General features: G+C 42.2%; 1 protein-coding gene across 1 annotated transcript in view; it reads left to right on the plus strand.

Moving 5' to 3' along the window:
• The window catches only part of dner (delta/notch-like EGF repeat containing), a 75,743-nt gene extending 65,930 nt beyond the window's left edge, over window positions 1-9,813 (plus strand). The window contains exons 13-14 of the mRNA XM_060924326.1: window positions 8,528-8,774; window positions 9,702-9,813. Of these exons, the coding sequence (XP_060780309.1) occupies window positions 8,528-8,774; window positions 9,702-9,813 (359 nt within the window). The remainder of the gene's footprint in view (window positions 1-8,527; window positions 8,775-9,701) is intronic.
• Window positions 9,814-17,490: the final 7,677 nt, after the last annotated feature.

Consider the following 17,490-nt stretch of genomic DNA (forward strand, 5'->3'; position numbering starts at 1 on the left):
TACTTGGCCCATGGCAGAAACTGAACCCAGTCCCTCTGATTCTCAGTGCAGAACACTGTCAGGAAGCATCAAATCTCCTGATTGGCCCTCTCCACTTTGCCATTGAACTGCAAGTGGTAGCCTGTGGTTAAGCTCACTGAGACCCCCCAATTTGTCCATAAACTTGACCACACTCGTGATGTGAACCGGGGACCCTGATCACTGACTGTCTTTGGGATGCCAAATTACTGGAAGACATGGGTGACGATCAAGTCTGCTGTTTCTAATGCTGTGGGGAGGCCAGGTTGGGAGATGAGTCTCTGTGACTTAGAAGAGCAGTTGATGATGACCATGATTACTGTGTAGTTCTGGGACTTGGGAAAATCTGTGATGAAGTCAATGGTGATGTGGGACCATGGACATTGTGGTGTGGGTAATGGCATGAGTTTACCTACTGGAAGCGCCCAGGGTACTTTAGCCTATGCACACACAGAACAAGAAAAGATGTGTTGGTTGATTTTGGTGAGAATGTTTGACCACTAGTACTTGTTTTTTAAGCAGGTGGTAAGTTCATTGGCTGCATGGGTGCCCAGTTGCCAGAGTAGTGTGTGCCTAAGTGATCAGCTGACTTCAGAGGTGTGGAGAGGTATAAGTAAGATTGGTGAGGCAGCTGTCAGGAACATGGTATGGCATGGTCTTGGCTAGTTCTTGGCCTATCTGCCAGGTGAGAGCATTATTAAAGCAGGCAGGAGGAATAATGGGTTCTGGATCCTGGGAAGGAGCTTAGGAGGGGTAGATGTGGGATAATACATTGGCTTTTGTGTTTTTGGACTGGGCCTGTAGGCTATGGTGAACTGGAAACAGGTGAAGAATAGGGCCAGTGAACTTGACAGGGGTTCAATTTCTTGGAAGACTTGAGATATTCCAGGTCCTTGTTGTCAGTGTAGATGGTGAAAGGGTAGGTCGCTCCTTCGAGCCAGTGTTGCCACTCCTCCAATGCAAGTTTTACAGCCAGAAACTCCCAGTTTCCAATGTTGTAGTTTTGTTCTATGGGGGTGAGTTTCTTTGAGAAGAATGTTACAGGGTGTAACTTGGGCTTCTCGCTAAAACGCTGTGAGAGTACTGTTCCGACCCCAGACTCAGAGGTGTCCACTTCAACCATGAATGTTTTCATGGGATCAGGGTGTTTGAGGTTGGGAGCAGATGTGAAGGCTGTCTTGAGTAGGCCAAAGGCTTTCTCTGCCTCAAGGGTCCACTACAGGCACCTGGGTCCTTTTTTTTTTTTTTAGCAAGGAGTGGGATGGTGATGGAGTTGAAACAACTGATGAATCACTGGTAGAAAGTTGACGAATCCTAGGAAATGTTGGAGCTCATTGACAGTGGTGGGGGTAGGGCATGTGGTACCTGCAGTGACTTTGTCTTGGTCCATGGTTATTCCCTCCACACTGATGTAGCACAGGAAGGAGATTTGAGTGACATGAAACTCACCTTTCTCTACTTTCACAAACAGGTGATCATCCATTAGTTTAACTAGCACTTCTTTGATGTGGGCCTCATGACTTTCTTGGTCCGGAGAGTAAATGATCCTATATTGTCTATATAGGTGATGACAAATCTACAGAGCATGCCCCTTACTATGTCATTGATCAAGCACTGGAATAGACTTGGCACACAAGACAGTCCATATGGCATGACACAGTACTCATAGTGGTCAGAGGTGGTGCTAAAGGCCATCTTCCACTTATCACCCTCATGGACGCAAACCAAGTTGTAGGTCCTACAAAGGTCCAGTTTGGTGAACAGCTTTGCAGATTGAAATTGTTCCAGGGCTGATGGAACTAAAGGGGTACGGATATTTCAGCATGATGTGATTTAATCTGCAGTAGCCGATATGTGGCCTGAGCCCCCCTCCCTTTTTCTCCATGTAGAAAAACCCAGCAGATGCAGGTGACATGGAGGGATGGATGTACCCCTGCTGTAGAGCCTCATGCACATAATTCTCCATAGCCTTTTACTCTGAGATGGCAAGAGGGTAGATTCAGCAGCAAGGAGGCATGGTGCCAGGAAGGAGCTCTATGGCACAATTCTAAGGATGGTGAGGAGGGAGTCCACTGGCTTTACCTTTGCTGAAGGCCTTCATGTATGCCCATTAACACTCAGAAATGTGGGCCACAGTGGAGACTTCAGGGCTGTCCATGGTTCTGGAAGCAACTGTGAGCTTAGGGAGGTGGAGACAATGTTGTATTCAAGATGTGGGCCACTGCAGAATCTCTCTGTCCTATCAGGAGATCTGACGGTTGTAGTGTTGTAACTATGGGAACCCCAAGACCAGGGGTCATCAAACTACGGCCCGCAGGCCGACTCCGGCCCGCCACCCCCCTTTGACTGGCCCCCCAGCCCCTCTGCCCCCCACCACTTGAACCGGCCCTATGAGGCAATCCCCAAAAGTGGTCATGGCCTATTTTTTTTAAATTGCTTTTTGGCAAATAATAACATGTCTGCATCTTGTATTTTGTTGATTTTATCAATTAAAATTGATATTTAGTTATAAAATGAACTATTCATATTTTCTGAATTTTCGTCATATGCTCGTGATCAAGCAGTGACAGGCAGCGCACACGCAGAGAACTGTCAGTGTTCAGGACAGCAAAATGGCTAGCGGTCAGCGAAAAGTTGACAGAGAGTGCAGAGTTTTTAAAGAACAGTGGACCACCGATTATTTTTTCGTTCAGTGTAAGGACCGTGCAGTTTGTCTTGTATGTAAAGAAAGTGTGTCGGTTTTCAAAGAATATAATCTGTGTCGTCACTACAAAACCCGCCACAAAGAGTATGCTAGTTTGTGAGGGCAAACAAGAGAAGACAGGCTTCGGAGGATGAAATGCGGACAGGCTGCACAACAGAATGTATTCCTTCGCCAAACCCAGATCAACCAGGCTGCTGTCCGAGCTAGCTATAAGGTAGCTCACCTACTAGCTACCCATGAAAAGCCGTTTACTGATGGGGACTTTGTTAAAGTATGCATGCTTGTTGTGGCTGAGGAGGTGTGTCCCAACAAGAAGGATGCGCTGAACGCGGTGAGTCTTTCTGCACCTACTATGACCAGGCGAACCGAAGATTTGGGGGACAACGTGTATGACCAGCTGAATGAGAAAGCATCAGAATTCGAGTTTTTTGCTTTGGCCATGGATGAGAGCAATGACGTGCAGGACACAGCACAACTGCTGTGATCTATTGATCTATTGCTCATATTATTATAATTTCACTGTTTTTTTTTAATTTATTTATTTTATAGGCCTATTTATTTGACCTTTATTAAGTGCTGCACACAATTATTATTAATATTATTAATAATATCAACAGGCCTACCTACAATTTATAATTTTCCACTCACCTTTGCCAGTGTCAATCACCTCAACTAGGCAGATGTTTCTTACCTTGACAGCTTTGATGTTATTTTTATTAGAAAATAAATAAATGGAATATCTGTGGTATTTCAAATTAAAACAAAGTGTGAAGACTCAATTACTACTTTTGCAAACCACTAGTAAAGATAAACAAATATGTGCCAGGAATCAAGTGTTGATATAGTAGTGTGGATATAGTAATGGGGATGGCTGTGCCAGGCTAGTAATCTCTACTACACAATGAGGCCTGCTGGTGGTCATATTTGTCTGGGTCATACAATTTTATGTTATATAGCTGACCCGACCCCGGCCCCCCATCACAGTCAGGAACGACAATGTGGCCCCCAGAGAAGAAAGTTTGGTGACCCCTGCCCAAGACGATAGCCTAGTTCTGGGTCTTTGTGATCAGGAAGGAGATGGTCTCATAGTACAGTCCACTGACTTGGAGAATGAGGGGTTTGATGCATGTAGTGATGAACCCCTCACTAGTGGGCCCACCATTGATGGCCCTGATGCTTAGTGGCTGATGGAGTTCTTGCATGGGCACTTGGAGTTTCTGTGTGGTCTCACTCTCCATGAAGATGCCCACAGCTCCAGAATCTGTCAGGATGTAGAGAACATGGACCAATTCTGAGAGCCTTATCTGTATGTCAAGTTTAAATGACTTGAAGGAGAGAGTTTCAGATGGACTCACAGGGAGAGGGCTGAAAGTGTTTGGGACCCTTTATCCAAGGTGGGACCCCTTTGGCCTTCCATACAAGCAAGGCAGTATGACGTACAATATGTCTGGCCCGTAGCCAGGGGGGATCGGAGGGTTCGTTCGACCCCCCCCCCCCCCCGCGACACCGCCCCCTGGACACACACGCCCCTCAAGATTACTCAAGATTTATTCATTTGTTCATGTCCGATGAATATACATTGATTCACATTTAAATTTTACAATATCAAATCCAGACTAATCAAAAAAGAAAAGTAGACTAAGTGAGGACGAGTTAGAAAAACGGGTTCATTTCTCTTATGTTTATGTTTCAGGCCCGTAGCCAGCATTGTGGAGGGGCGGGGGATCTTTTTTCCCCAAAAGTGGACTTCATCTGGCCCCCTACTCCCGTACCCCCCAAATACATGAGCACACTTCAAATCTTCTAATTTAGACATTTTTTTATTCGTTATAAGTTCTCTGTTGTCTAACTTATTATTGTTATCTTTCTACAACTGTGCTGTGACTTCATTGTCTGTCTCTGTTGCTCACCTCAGTTGTCTGTTGTTGGTCTCTTTCATTGTCTGTCTCTGTTGCTCTCCTTTATTGTCTATCTGTTGTTTCTCTCTTCCATTGCCTGTCTCTGTTGCTCTCCTTCATTGTCTGTCTGTTGTTGCTCTCCTTCATTGTCTGTCTCTGTTGTTGCTCTCCTTCATTGTCTGTCTCTGTTGTTGCTCTCCTTCATTGTCTGTCTCTGTTGTTGCTCTCCCCTCCTCTGTCTGTCTGTTGTTGCTCTCCTTCATTGTCTGTCTGTTGTTTGTCTTTGTTGCTCACTTCAGTTGTTGTTTATGGCATCAGAACACTCATCAGTTCCAATCTTCTTGGGTGCATTTTTGAGTAAATGTTTTAGCATAAAAAACAATAAAAATTTTTGAGTAAATGCTTTAGCATAAAAAACAACAATTTCTAATTGAGATAAATGTTTCAAGTAATCCTGAGATTGAAATAATATCGCACAGCCCTATAAGGACAATTGATTTAAAAATGCCCAAATGCAGCAACAGTGGGTGTTTTCACACACACTGGTCTGAACATTTTCATTTTTCAGCTAGTGCACACGTTTTCTTTTCACTCTGATCCAAATGCCAAACCACTGACAGGGCGTCATGTTACCATGACGACTGAAAAACACGTGCTCTTAAAGTCTCGCATTTTACTGTCTTCACACCACACCACAGCTCCGATTTCCCAAGCTGAAAAAAAAATAAAAGCAGCCCCAGGTCCGATGCTACTAGTACCTAGCCATTGAGCCACCTAACTCATCTGTGTGTGTGTGTGTGTGTGTGTGTGTGTGTGTGTGTGTGTGTGTGTGTGTCACTGACACACATAGACTGACGGACGGGCTGACGCTACCCCCCACTGATCACTCAGATCGATCTACCACTACTGTTGTAAACAAAAGAAAAACAAAGTCCTGCACTCAGCACCTTACCCATTTTGGCCCTTTTTTGGAACATGGCGCCAATACTTTGGGACAAAGTAGCAGCAGATTTCTTGCGTTTTCTGTCTTTATCTTCTTTTTTCCCCATTTTCTCTTCTATCCTGTTTCGGATTCTTCCTCCTCTTCTTCTTCGCTTCAGTGTATTTGCCGGTTAGCTACCAACGGAAATGGGGGCATTACCGCCACCCACTGGATTGGGGTGTAAAGCAGTCTGAACAAAACATGTAAACATAAACATAGGAGAAATGAACCCGTTTTTCTAACTCGTCCTCACTTAGTCTACTTTTCTTTTTTGATTAGTCTGGATTTGATATTGTAAATTTAAATGTGAATCAATGTATATTCATCGGACATGAACAAATGAATAAATCTTGAGTAATCTTGAGGGGCGTGTGTGTCCGGGGGGCGGTGTCGCGGGGGGGGTCGAACGAACCCTCCGATCCCCCCTGGCTATGGGCCAGTATGTGGCTTTCCTACAGTAGAAGAGCCCCTCTCTGCACCATTGCTTGCATTCAGACTGAGCCACTCTGGTGCGGGAGATCTCCATGGGCTTTGAAATCTCTGTCACAGGTGGGTGAGCTAAGGAGTTATGCAGTAACAGTTGGTTCCTGAGCAAGTTGTCTTGTCAAATGGACATGTCGATTAGAGAGTCCAAAAGAGGCCCATTTGTCTCAGTAGGCTAGTTCAGTGAGCGCTTTTGGGTTGAGTCTTTGACAAAATGCTACTTTGAGAGCTGTCTCATTCCATCTGCTTACAGCAGCGAGCATGCTAATTTCCAGGACATACTCTGCAACTTGTCTCCTCCCCTGCTTGACAGCGAGTAACTGTTCGCCGCTCTCCGCTCTCTCGAGACTGTGATCAAAGACTTGGTAGAACAGTTCAACAAAGTGCTGGTAGGAGGTTGTTGGCTCGCCACCCTTGTCCCACACAGTGGTTGCCCACCTGAATGCTTTCCCTGTGAACAGATTGATGAACTGGGCGATCTTCCGTAGTGGTCCCCATCTGAGCAGTGAAGAACAGAGAATACTGTAGCAGGAATCCCTTGCACTTGGATACTTCTCCTGAGAATTTTTCAGGACAGGGAATGAGCATGCTGAAGTTCAGCACAGAGCACTCTAGGAGTGCCTGCAAAACATTGGAGGTGAATTGTGAAATGTGGGCATCCATTTCACCCAGACGCTACTGTTGTTCTCCTTGGAGATGCCCTTGTGCAGGCAAAACAGCTTACCAGCTCGCTTTTGTTGCATCCATGATGTAGCAAAGTAATCTGTCAGGTTTGCAGGTGACAGATGGATGTAAAATCAATAGAGAGTTTATTGCAGCAAAGCTGGCAAACAAATCCAAATCGGTAATCAAAGGCAGAGTCGTTAAACAGAAAATGGTCAGGCAAGGCACAAACAGGATATCAAAGGCAGAGACGATAAGCAGTAATCAAAAAATAAACTGGGTCAATAACCATATAAACAGCACGAATAAACAAGGCTTTGTAAGGTCAGGTACGAGAACACTGAACATTTACTTCACATTGAGCTGATGAACTGAGAGCCCTTTTCTACACTGTAAAATGAGGCTGTGATTCGGAACAGGTATGAGTATAGATTAGTACTCCTGAGACTAAGGGCCTCTGCATGCTCTTGCGACAAGGCTTTCGCAGATAGCTTTTCGCAGACAGTTGTAATTTATCGTTGAGCAGGGAGTAAAAGGCGTGCGCGATGTTATTCACCGCCACAACGCAAGGGGGCGCGAAGTCGCGAAATCGCTAGGAGTAGTTGGTGGGTGTGGTTAGTGGAGTGTTTATCCTCCGGTTACTTATAATGACTAGAACTGGAGTCGGATAGATGTACGTACTTCCTCACTTCCTCAATCAACCGCTCTTCGTGCTGCTCCATCTTCGCTTGTGTTTTTAAAAATGGCGGTCGTGAAAACAAACCAAACTGGGAAAGTAGGGAAGCGGAAGTGCGTGTACAGCGGATGTAGAGTGGACCAATCAGAGCCCTCTTGTCTGCGACGCTGTCTGCGAGGCTTCTGCGGTGGTCACAATTTTTGGGAGGTGCATGCAGAGCGTCTGCGAAGGTGGGGGGGGGCTACGCAGACGCTATCTGCGACGCCATCTGCGAGGACTGGGTTGTCAACATAAACTGGCCTTAAGAGTGGTGTGGTGCAGTGCGGTTGTTGTAGTCTGCGGCAGCCATGTTTGAAGGCCGCTGCAAACTCTGAACAGGTGCAGTCATGACAACTGTGCTTATTGTGCATCCTGCTAAATTTGTATCATTGGAAAAACCACTGAAAATGATGAAAACCGATTGTTAGCAGCCTCAGTACAATTCGTTATATAAATCTATAGCTTTATTTTATGAGTGGTTGCAGTGCCATTGTCAGTCACGGCGTATGACTGGATAATTACCTTAACACTGATATTTTCAAAATATGGAATGAAAAGCATTTTCATCCATTACCATCTATCTATTTAATTTTTTTTTTTACACAGTGAAAATCTTTACTCCAGTGGTTCTCAACCCTATGATGTCTGTAACTCCATAAATGTAGGTTGGATTTTGCAGCCCCTTTGGTTTGGACAGGAGAATGGAAAACCCTTTAGCTGTATAATCCACTCCTGTTGTCAGCATGTTGCTTTGCTACCTCTGCTGCCACTCCTAGCATGTTCATAATTTCATTATACATGACAGTTATCAAATGCACAGAAGAACATGGCATTACTGATCAGAAGTATATTAAACAATTATGCATTTTTCTTCACAGACACTCTTTCTATCAGCTCATAATGGCAACATGATAAATACTGACTATGTAAGAGATTTTATGGAAAAGTTGTTCTGAACAATAACCAAAGAACAACAAATTAGGGCGTTTTTTTTGTTATCCAGGTGAAGTGTATTATGGTAGTTATTATATTGCTTTAATTCTTTGTTTTATACTTCTCACCAGATCTGCAGTGGAAGGCATCTCGTACAGTTGATTCTCTCCCTAGTGTGCCACGTCACTCTCTCTACATCATCATTGGCGCGCTGTGTGTAGCCTTCGTCCTCATGCTCATCATCCTCATTGTTGGAATCTGCCGCATCAGCCGTATTGAGTATCAGGCATCATCTCGTCATGCCTATCAGGAGTTTTATAACTGCCGCAGCATCGACAGTGACTTCAGCAATGCTATTGCCTCCATACGTCATGCCCGGTACATCATACACAGTCACATACAATACCAGACAAAAGTTTGGACACACCTTCTAATTCAATGGTTATTCTTTATTTATATTAATTAAAAGACACTTCTTATCTTAAAGTAACAATGAACTGTCATTTCTCTTTACTTAGTTGAGCAGTTCTTGGTATAATATGGATTGTACAGTTGTTGAATAAGGCTATTTACTGTATTTTTATTATTTGCTATTTACTGTTTGATGATCTCAGATGCATAAACAAGGCAAGAAACTCCACTAATTAACTTTTGACAAGGCACACCTGTTAATTGAAAAGCATTCCAGGTGACTACCTTATGAAACTGGTTAAGATAATGCCAATAGTGTACAAAGCGTCATGAAGGTAAATGGTGACTACTTTGAAGAATCTAAAATATGAAACATTTTTTAACACATTTTTGTTTACCACATAATTCCATGTGTTCAATATGTTATTTCATAGTTTTGATGTCTTCAGTATTGTTCTATAATGTAGAAAATCGTCAAAGTACAGAAAAACATATGAATGAGTAGGGGTGTCCAAACTTGTCTTTTCACATGTTTATACTCTTATCTTAGCATTCACTTATCACGCACATTATATAAATGTTATAATGTACAATGTAATAAGTGAACACTGAGATAAAAGTATAACCCAAGACGGAGAAATAATCAGAGAGAAAAATTAACAGACAGATGGACAGACATTAACAGAGATAAGGAGATGCAGACAAAAAAAAACACTAGGTGGAGAGAGAGAGAGATTGGTACAAAGAGAGCATGATACCAATATACAGGAACAAAGAATGAGGGAGAGAGAAATTTAGAGTTAGAAAGAGATACAGAGAGAGAGAGAGAAACAGAGAGAGTAGAGCAGGTTGTGTGTGGTGTAATATATTTTGATGGTTTATTATTTTGTTCAGATTTGGGAAGAAATCTCGTCCAGCCATGTATGATGCCACACCCATCAACTATGAGGACTTCAGTGCAGATGACAAACCGCTTGTCACACTCATCAAAACTAAAGATCTGTAAAGCACATGCCGTGCACTCGCGCGCACAAACACACACACCCATACACACACACCCTTTCCAATTAGCTGATGCCGATCATTAAGTATTAATTAACTTTAATAAAGGTCTTATTTAAAAAAAAATAATTAAAATATAACAGGTAATATTTAGATGAACTTTGATATTGAATAGATCTATTTTATCACTGATATGCATAATTAGCTATAATTTGTGTTTTATAGATGTATTTATCAGTAAAGTCCTTTGTTTAATTGCAGAAAGAAGAAATACAAAGAGCATAAGTGTCCCTAGTTTGCACACTTCAACGTAGTCTCCTTCAGTAAAGCACTGGTATAGTAAGCTGTAATTCTGGCTTTGTTCCAAACACAGTTAGTGTTCTTACTAGAACATTTAAGGCTCCGTCCAAAAGCTAAAGTATGTTCTAATGAAACTTCATTCAGTATGAGGGGAGTGTTTGTACTACCTACAATGCACTATATTATGTTGAACTCTGAGAAATAGCTGCTAGCAGTGACTCATTTTTACACATCACATTCAGTTTCAAAGTATATAATGAAATAAAGCAAAGTTAATGTATCTGTCTGTAACATATAGCTCATAAAGATCATGTGTGTTTAACAGCTCTGTCAGGCTTTAACGGAGTGTGCCAATTTATGTACAACATACGATAGTATAAAGTTATCCAGAGTAGTGAGTGTGCTGGTCCCCTTGACATCATCCTTACAAAAGGACCCTTAATGTACAAGTTGTAGTGGTGAGGTAGTTAGCTATGTAGGTTATGTTGTTAATGTCACTACACTGTACAGTGCCTCTTGATGTAACACTTATTTTATGTAACATTTTATTTTACAGAGTGGTGGTAGCTACTACTAAGCTAGCTAGTTGTTTAGCTATTTATACTTAGTTATGTCAGCAAGGTAACTATATTCAATATTTTACAGATATTAGCCAACTAGTTATTTATGTTTAGATTTAAAAAAAGTGTCAGTCCCTCACTGTAACAATAACTTCATTGCAATCAAATGCAAGCTAGTTACCTTTAGCAAACAGTTACCTATTTTTTATTGATTATAATATATTTTTTCAATGTCTTTGACATCAGACCAGGTACAATGGCTTGCTGTACTAGGAGTCTTCTTTGTGATGCAGTACACTAGTCATTTTAAAGTATCTTGATTAGGGATTACTTCTAATAAGAACACTTCTATTAAACTTTTGGGACAAAGCTTTTGTGCAAGTAAAAAGAAGCTTTAGGTTGTCTTAAACACTGCATGGCTAGACTTGGTGGTTTCACAATTAAATTGTTTGTAAGATGTTGAATGTTTATCTACTGCTCTCTTTGCCAGAGTCTTGTGCCCTCATCCTGGTGGTAGATGAGTGTTAAGTGCCACTGTCTCATAAATAACTGCTTTTAAAGACTAACATTCACTTGCTTTGTTTTACTGAATTCATGCTACTCATGTAGCTATGATTTTTTTTATCATGTCCAAAATGATACCCTATTCCCTACAAAGTGCATAATGCAAAGTACATTCTGTACCAACAAGGAGCACTAATCTACTGAAGTGTACTGTGGGATTTTGTGAGCACACTACCTCTTTGCACTTTCAAAAATGACTCCTGCATCTCATTATGTCATGAATATGGCATGTTTTGGACATGTGGTTAGCTTTAATAATGTTTAACAGTTTTTTTTAATTGAATGTCAGTCTTATTTGACTATCCTTTTTGTCCTTCATAAAACTAAAAGTCAAGAACACTAGTTTTGTTATCTGTGAGTCAATACCGGCATGTTCTATGGACTGAAAGTGAGTACTGTGCAGTGTGAGGGTTTAGTGATCAAGTTAAAACAAACAAAAAAAATGTATACATGTGATTTTTCTTCATTAAAAGGGTTAAATGTGCCTGTTCTTAAATTTTGTTTGATTTTGTTACACTTTGTTGAGAAAGGAGGGATGGATATTTTAGAAACTGCTGAAATGCACACTCCAGCTGTAGGTCATAAGAAGTAGGTCAATAGCAGATCATTTGGTAATGACTGGTGTTTTTATTAGACATTGGAAGACTTTACTTGAAAGTACTGTATTTTGTTAGTTATAATAAATGATAATCAGTTAAATTTATATAGCACCTTTCACACCCAAGGTCACCTTAAAATGGGGGGGGGGGGGGGGGGGGAGTCCACCAAAAGAGGGTCAGGATGTAATGTCAGTGGTGTATACCACAGTCCCACTAGACACATGAAAATAAACCCCACACCACCTGCATAGCTGCTGCTGGGCAACATCGCTCAGAACACCACGCCATGGATCCACAAAGCAAGCACAGAAACACCACCACACAGAGTGCCGGTATGTCCCAAACCACCTGTACAGCCAACATGACGCCACCAGGCAACATCGCTTGGAACGCTGCACCAAGCACAGAGCACTGGATGATCCTGATGTTAAAAAAAGCAATGAGCTCACTGCAGTCCATAGTGAGGAGCACAGGCATCATCCACGGCACACCAAGGCCTGAAGGAAACCGACACCAAAACTGGGTCCGGAGCTATGCCATAACCGGTGGACAAAACACTGAAACAAAAAACCAACATCAAACTACACAAACACAAAAAAAGAAAAACAAAAGAAAAAAGAAAAATGAAAAGCTCTAGTGAGAAGCAGCAGCCAAAACGAGCACGGCGTACTCTCAATCGGAAACGAGCTGTTATGTGAGCTGGAAGGAAATCCCAACACAGACAACAATCATCATCATCTACATAGCAACTTTAAGTTCAAAATACTTTACATACAAGGTAAAGGTCAAAACAATGACTACAAATCATGAAAACTTTATTTAATAAAGTATGCCCCAAGACCAAGGATAGATCAAATATGTATTTAATTAGAATTTAAAATAAGTTGCAATGACAGTAGGCCTGCCTCAGCTGAGTGAACTAATTGGGATAAATTAGAAATTTTCAGGAGATCAGAAAGTTATGGAGTAGTGTGAGAGTGCAGGCACTTACTGATGTATGGGTGGAAGAAGCAGATAAGCAGACTGTCAACAAAGCCAAAATGTGTGTGTGAAATTGGTGTCTTAAACTAGCGAGGGTCAGGCGATCAGCGAACAACTTGACATGGAAAAGACAAAGAGCGAAAACGGAGAGGAAATAGCAAAAGGTCAGGAAATGCTAGAGACAGTCAGAAAAGATGCAAGGCGCGGTATGTACTGAAATGGCAGGACTATACTTCGCACTGGTGTGAATGAACGGCTTAAATAGCGGAAGCGGTGATTAAGGAAATGCGTGACAGCTGTAGTTCAGTAGGCTGGGGACAGAGGGTGCTGTGTGTCATGGGAGTTGTAGTCCTGAGTATTTGTAGTCTGCTCCTTCACACCGGGATTACTAACAAGTAGTACATAAGTGGTTTGCTGGCGGCCTGCTGCTGAATTTTTAGTTCTTATGGTCTTTATTTTCTAACTGGAAAAAACATTTCTGGTAAGATTTGGAAGAATTTGACATTTATAAATAGCCTGATCATTTTAAATTAGATACTGTGTTAAATAATTACTTAATATTGTCCTTTTGCATTCTATCACTTTTGAAAGATGTGCTGTTCTGGCTGGAACAAGGTTGGATGGTACTATAGGTGCAATTGCATTATTACAATCAGTCTCATAAAATATCAGTTCATTAATTTTACTAATCAATATTTCTATTAATTATTAAATTAATGAATTATTTTCTGTAGTGATACACTAGATCAGTGAAGGGAATGTGAATTCTTTGATGGCAGAGGATGGCTTCAAGTAATACTGCAGTAAAACAGACAAGACAGTTTCTTGTAAATATCTAATTTATTAAAATGACAATCAAGTGGGGGCGGCACAGTGGTGTAGTGGTTAGCGCTGTGGCCTCACAGCAAGAAGGTCTGGGTTCGAGCCCCGTGGCCGGCGAGGGTTATTGTTTTACTGCAGTATTACTTGAAGCCATCCTCTGCCATCAAAGAATTCACATTGCCTTCACTGATCTAGTGTATCACTACAGAAAATAATTCATTAATTTAATAATAACCCACCCATCCATGTGGGTTTCCTCCGGGTGCTCTGGTTTCCCCCACAGTCCAAAGACATGCAGGTTAGGTTAACTGGTGACTCTAAATTGACCGTAGGTGTGAATGGTTGTCTGCGTCTATGTGACAGCCCTGTGATGACCTGGCGACTTGTCCAGGGTGTACCCTGCCTTTCACCCGTAGTCAGCTGGGATAGGCTCCAGCTTGCCTGCGACCCTGTAGAACAGGACAAAGCAGCTAGAGATGTTGAGATGAGATGAGATGAGACAATCAAGTGAGGATAATACTGGTCAGGTATATTCAATAATACTAGCAACAGTTTAACAATCAAGGCACAAAATGGTAATATGAGATAGTAATATGTGTGTAAGTGTGGGAGTAGGTGTGTGTGTTTGCAGGCTAATGATTAACAAAGGGTTGTATGCTAAGTGAGAGAGGGAGATGTTGTCTGTGTTTAAGTGAGAGAAATGAGTGTCTGTGTGTGTACAATGGCAGGCTGCACACTGGGTGAAAGTAGGAGGAAGGGAGAGAGAGGAGGAGAGGGAGGAGACAAGAAAGTTTGAGTGAAGTGCACGCAAAAGATGCACAAAAGGTGTACGCCAGTGAGTGGTATGTTCGCTAAACGTGGGGGAGGGGACCGTAGGCACTCTGTGTGACTGATTAGAGAAAGGATTAGCTGAGTTATCCAATGACCTAATCACCCCAAAGTTTACTGAAGTCTGAATGCTGAGGTGTGTACAATGGTGCGAGGTAAGAGGGTGTTAGAGAGAGAGAGAGAGAGAGCATGCAAAATCTATCTACCACAGTAAAACTGAGAAATACAGTAACATATGATCAGACCAAAGCTATGTGATTATTGTGCACACACTTAAAACAACCTTAGGTTTAAGTAGCACTTTTCACATAAACTAATCAAGTTAAGACTAACATTGCCCAAATGCTAGCCTTACTTGGGACCGCTTTTGCGTGGCGGTTGAAGGAGTTCATCAATGATCTTCCATTTCTGTGTATTCTTCTGAAGAGTGCAGAGCATAGCTTCAATTCAGTTTAATGCAGATTTGCTATATTGCAGAAGTCCTTCCCAGGCAGGATCTCGTTAATTCAGAAGGTCTTTGGTCGAACGTGCATTGGCTGAAGATGTGGAGGGAACTGCTCGCCTCTAATGTTCCTAATTTGTGTAATTATGGTGTAGTAATAACGGTAACCAGTTTTAAACACAACAAAAGTGAAACAAGGTACTCTCAACCATGACCAGTGGTCTGGACAACAACGCGTGTTTGTTCCTTTGTTTCTGCCTGCAGGTAGTAGTATCTCTTTAATACCAACAGTGAACCGGTCAGAGAGAGTCAAATTTGTTCAGACTGCCCAATTTATAGGTGAGCTTGCGTCACAATTTACAGAAGTACACTACCCAATCATGGTGCAGTGAAAGATGAGATGAGGTGAATACTGTTCGGGGCAGGAACTGAGGGAGTTATGGGAGATGTAGCTGTGGGGATGTGCTGTACCTACAGTAGTTATTGAGCTATTACCTCCATGCTATTAGGAAGACCACCAAATTCATTTTCTATCACCTTTGTTCAGTAGTAATAGATTTGTTTGATGTGCAGTTGTTCACTGTACCAAGGGGTGGATCTTCTAATTATTGTTTGTGTTAGTTTCATCCATAATGTATTAGTTTTTATTATCTATTCACTTACACACTGCATTTTACAGTAAGTTACAGGTGTATCAGGGTGTGGTTTTGAGCACAGAGACACAGAATAGTCAGATAATGCAGCCTTTTAATCAAATAGGAAGGCAGTTCACAAGAGGCTACGTTTATGATTCAGTGTTATGAAGTTCATACAGCTCAGAGAAATAATCTCAGGAGAGAATCCAAAAGTTGAGACAGTTGCACACCGAAACAAAAGAGTTCAGTCCACAAACATAAAGATCAAATGCTTACAGGTAAATCCACAAACAGAGAAGGTTAAGAGAATTCAATCTACGAGAGAGATATTCATAGAGAGTTAAGTAATCCACTTATAATGAGTAATCTAAAAGGCAATCCACAAAGAAGTACAGCCGAGCAGAATCCACCACAGGAGCTTGACAAGGCACTTGACAAGATCATGACTGAGCACTAAGGCCAGTCTCAGCTCAGTTTAAATACTCAGCAAACAAGTCATGTGACCACCAGGTAAATCCACTCACAGAAGCTCAGCTAAAAGTGTTCCAATAGAATGTCTCCACCTAGAGGTGACCACCAGGAACTGTGTGAGGTCTGACAGTACCCTCCTCCGATGGCTGGCTCCCGCAGGCCCAGGATGATCAAGGTGAGTGGTGTGGAAGTCCTGTATGAGGCTAGGGTCCATGATGTGTCTAGAGGGAATGCAGGGGCACTCCTCCAGTCCATAGCCCTTCCAATCCACCAGGTACTGCCAACCACGTCCAACCTGGTGGGAGTCCAATAGCTTTTGAACTGTGTATACAGGACCACCTGCAACCATACGAGGGGGAGGAGACACCTGAGGAGACAAGGAAGTGTACGCCCTCTCTTTAGCAAACAGACATGAAAAACAGGACTCACCCGAAGGGCCCTGGGAATGGCCATTTAGTAAGCCACTATGTTAATCCTTAGCATGATGTAAAATGGAACAATGTACCATGGAGTGAACTTCTTGGACTCTGTCTGTAATGGCAGATTCTTAGTAGATAACCAGATCTTCTGTCTCACTCAGAAAGATGGTCCCTATTGTCGCCTTCTATTGGCCTGCTTTTGATAATGGGTCGACAGGGTTTGATGAGCCTTTTTCCATGCATGTCTGCAATGCATGATTGCTGCTTCTGCTGATGTGCTGAAATTGTGTATGAACCTTCTATAGAAGTTGGCAAATCCTAAAAATTGTTGGACCTGCTTCAGGTTGGTAGGGATAGGCCACTCAGTGATAGCTCTCACCTTCTCTGAATCCATAGAAATACCATCAGGACAGACACAGTACCCCAAGTCTTTCAAAGGCTGTGGACATTAAGGACAATGGATATTGTCCTGGTATTGTGATTGTTTGTTTTGTATAATTGTATGGTATACGAAATAAAATAAAATAAATAAATAGAAAAAAGGACAATGGATATTTGTTCTTCATCATGATGTTGTTGAGTCCTCTGTAATCAATACAAGGTCTAAGGCCCCTGTCTTTCTTACTGACAAAGAAAAACCCAGGTCCAGCAGGAGACAAACTAGGTCAGATGAATCCATTGCTCAGGACCTCCTGGGTGTATTCTTCCATGGCTTTAGTCTCTGGTACTGATAAGGAGTACAGACTTCCTCTAGGGGAGATGGTGCCTGGCAGAAGCTCAATTGCACAGTCATATGAACAGTGAGGGGGTAAAGTAGAAGCCTTAGTCTTGCTGAACACCTCTGCTAGGTCACAGTAATGTAGAGGGAGCTTGGGAAGGTCAGGAAGTGTGTGAGGTTGTAAAGGGTGCAGGCACAGAGACGTGATCTCAGGGTTTTGAAGCTTGCAAACAGAGTTAATGGTGACGGGGTCCAAGAAGCAGAAGGTCTCACAAGCAGTACCCCAGTTGAGCAGCTCACCCTTCCCCCATGAGAATTGTGGTTTGTGAACTTGTAGCCAAA

Source organism: Neoarius graeffei, chromosome 6 (assembly GCF_027579695.1).
Source record: "Neoarius graeffei isolate fNeoGra1 chromosome 6, fNeoGra1.pri, whole genome shotgun sequence".
In the NCBI taxonomy this organism is placed as follows: Eukaryota; Metazoa; Chordata; class Actinopteri; order Siluriformes; family Ariidae; genus Neoarius; species Neoarius graeffei.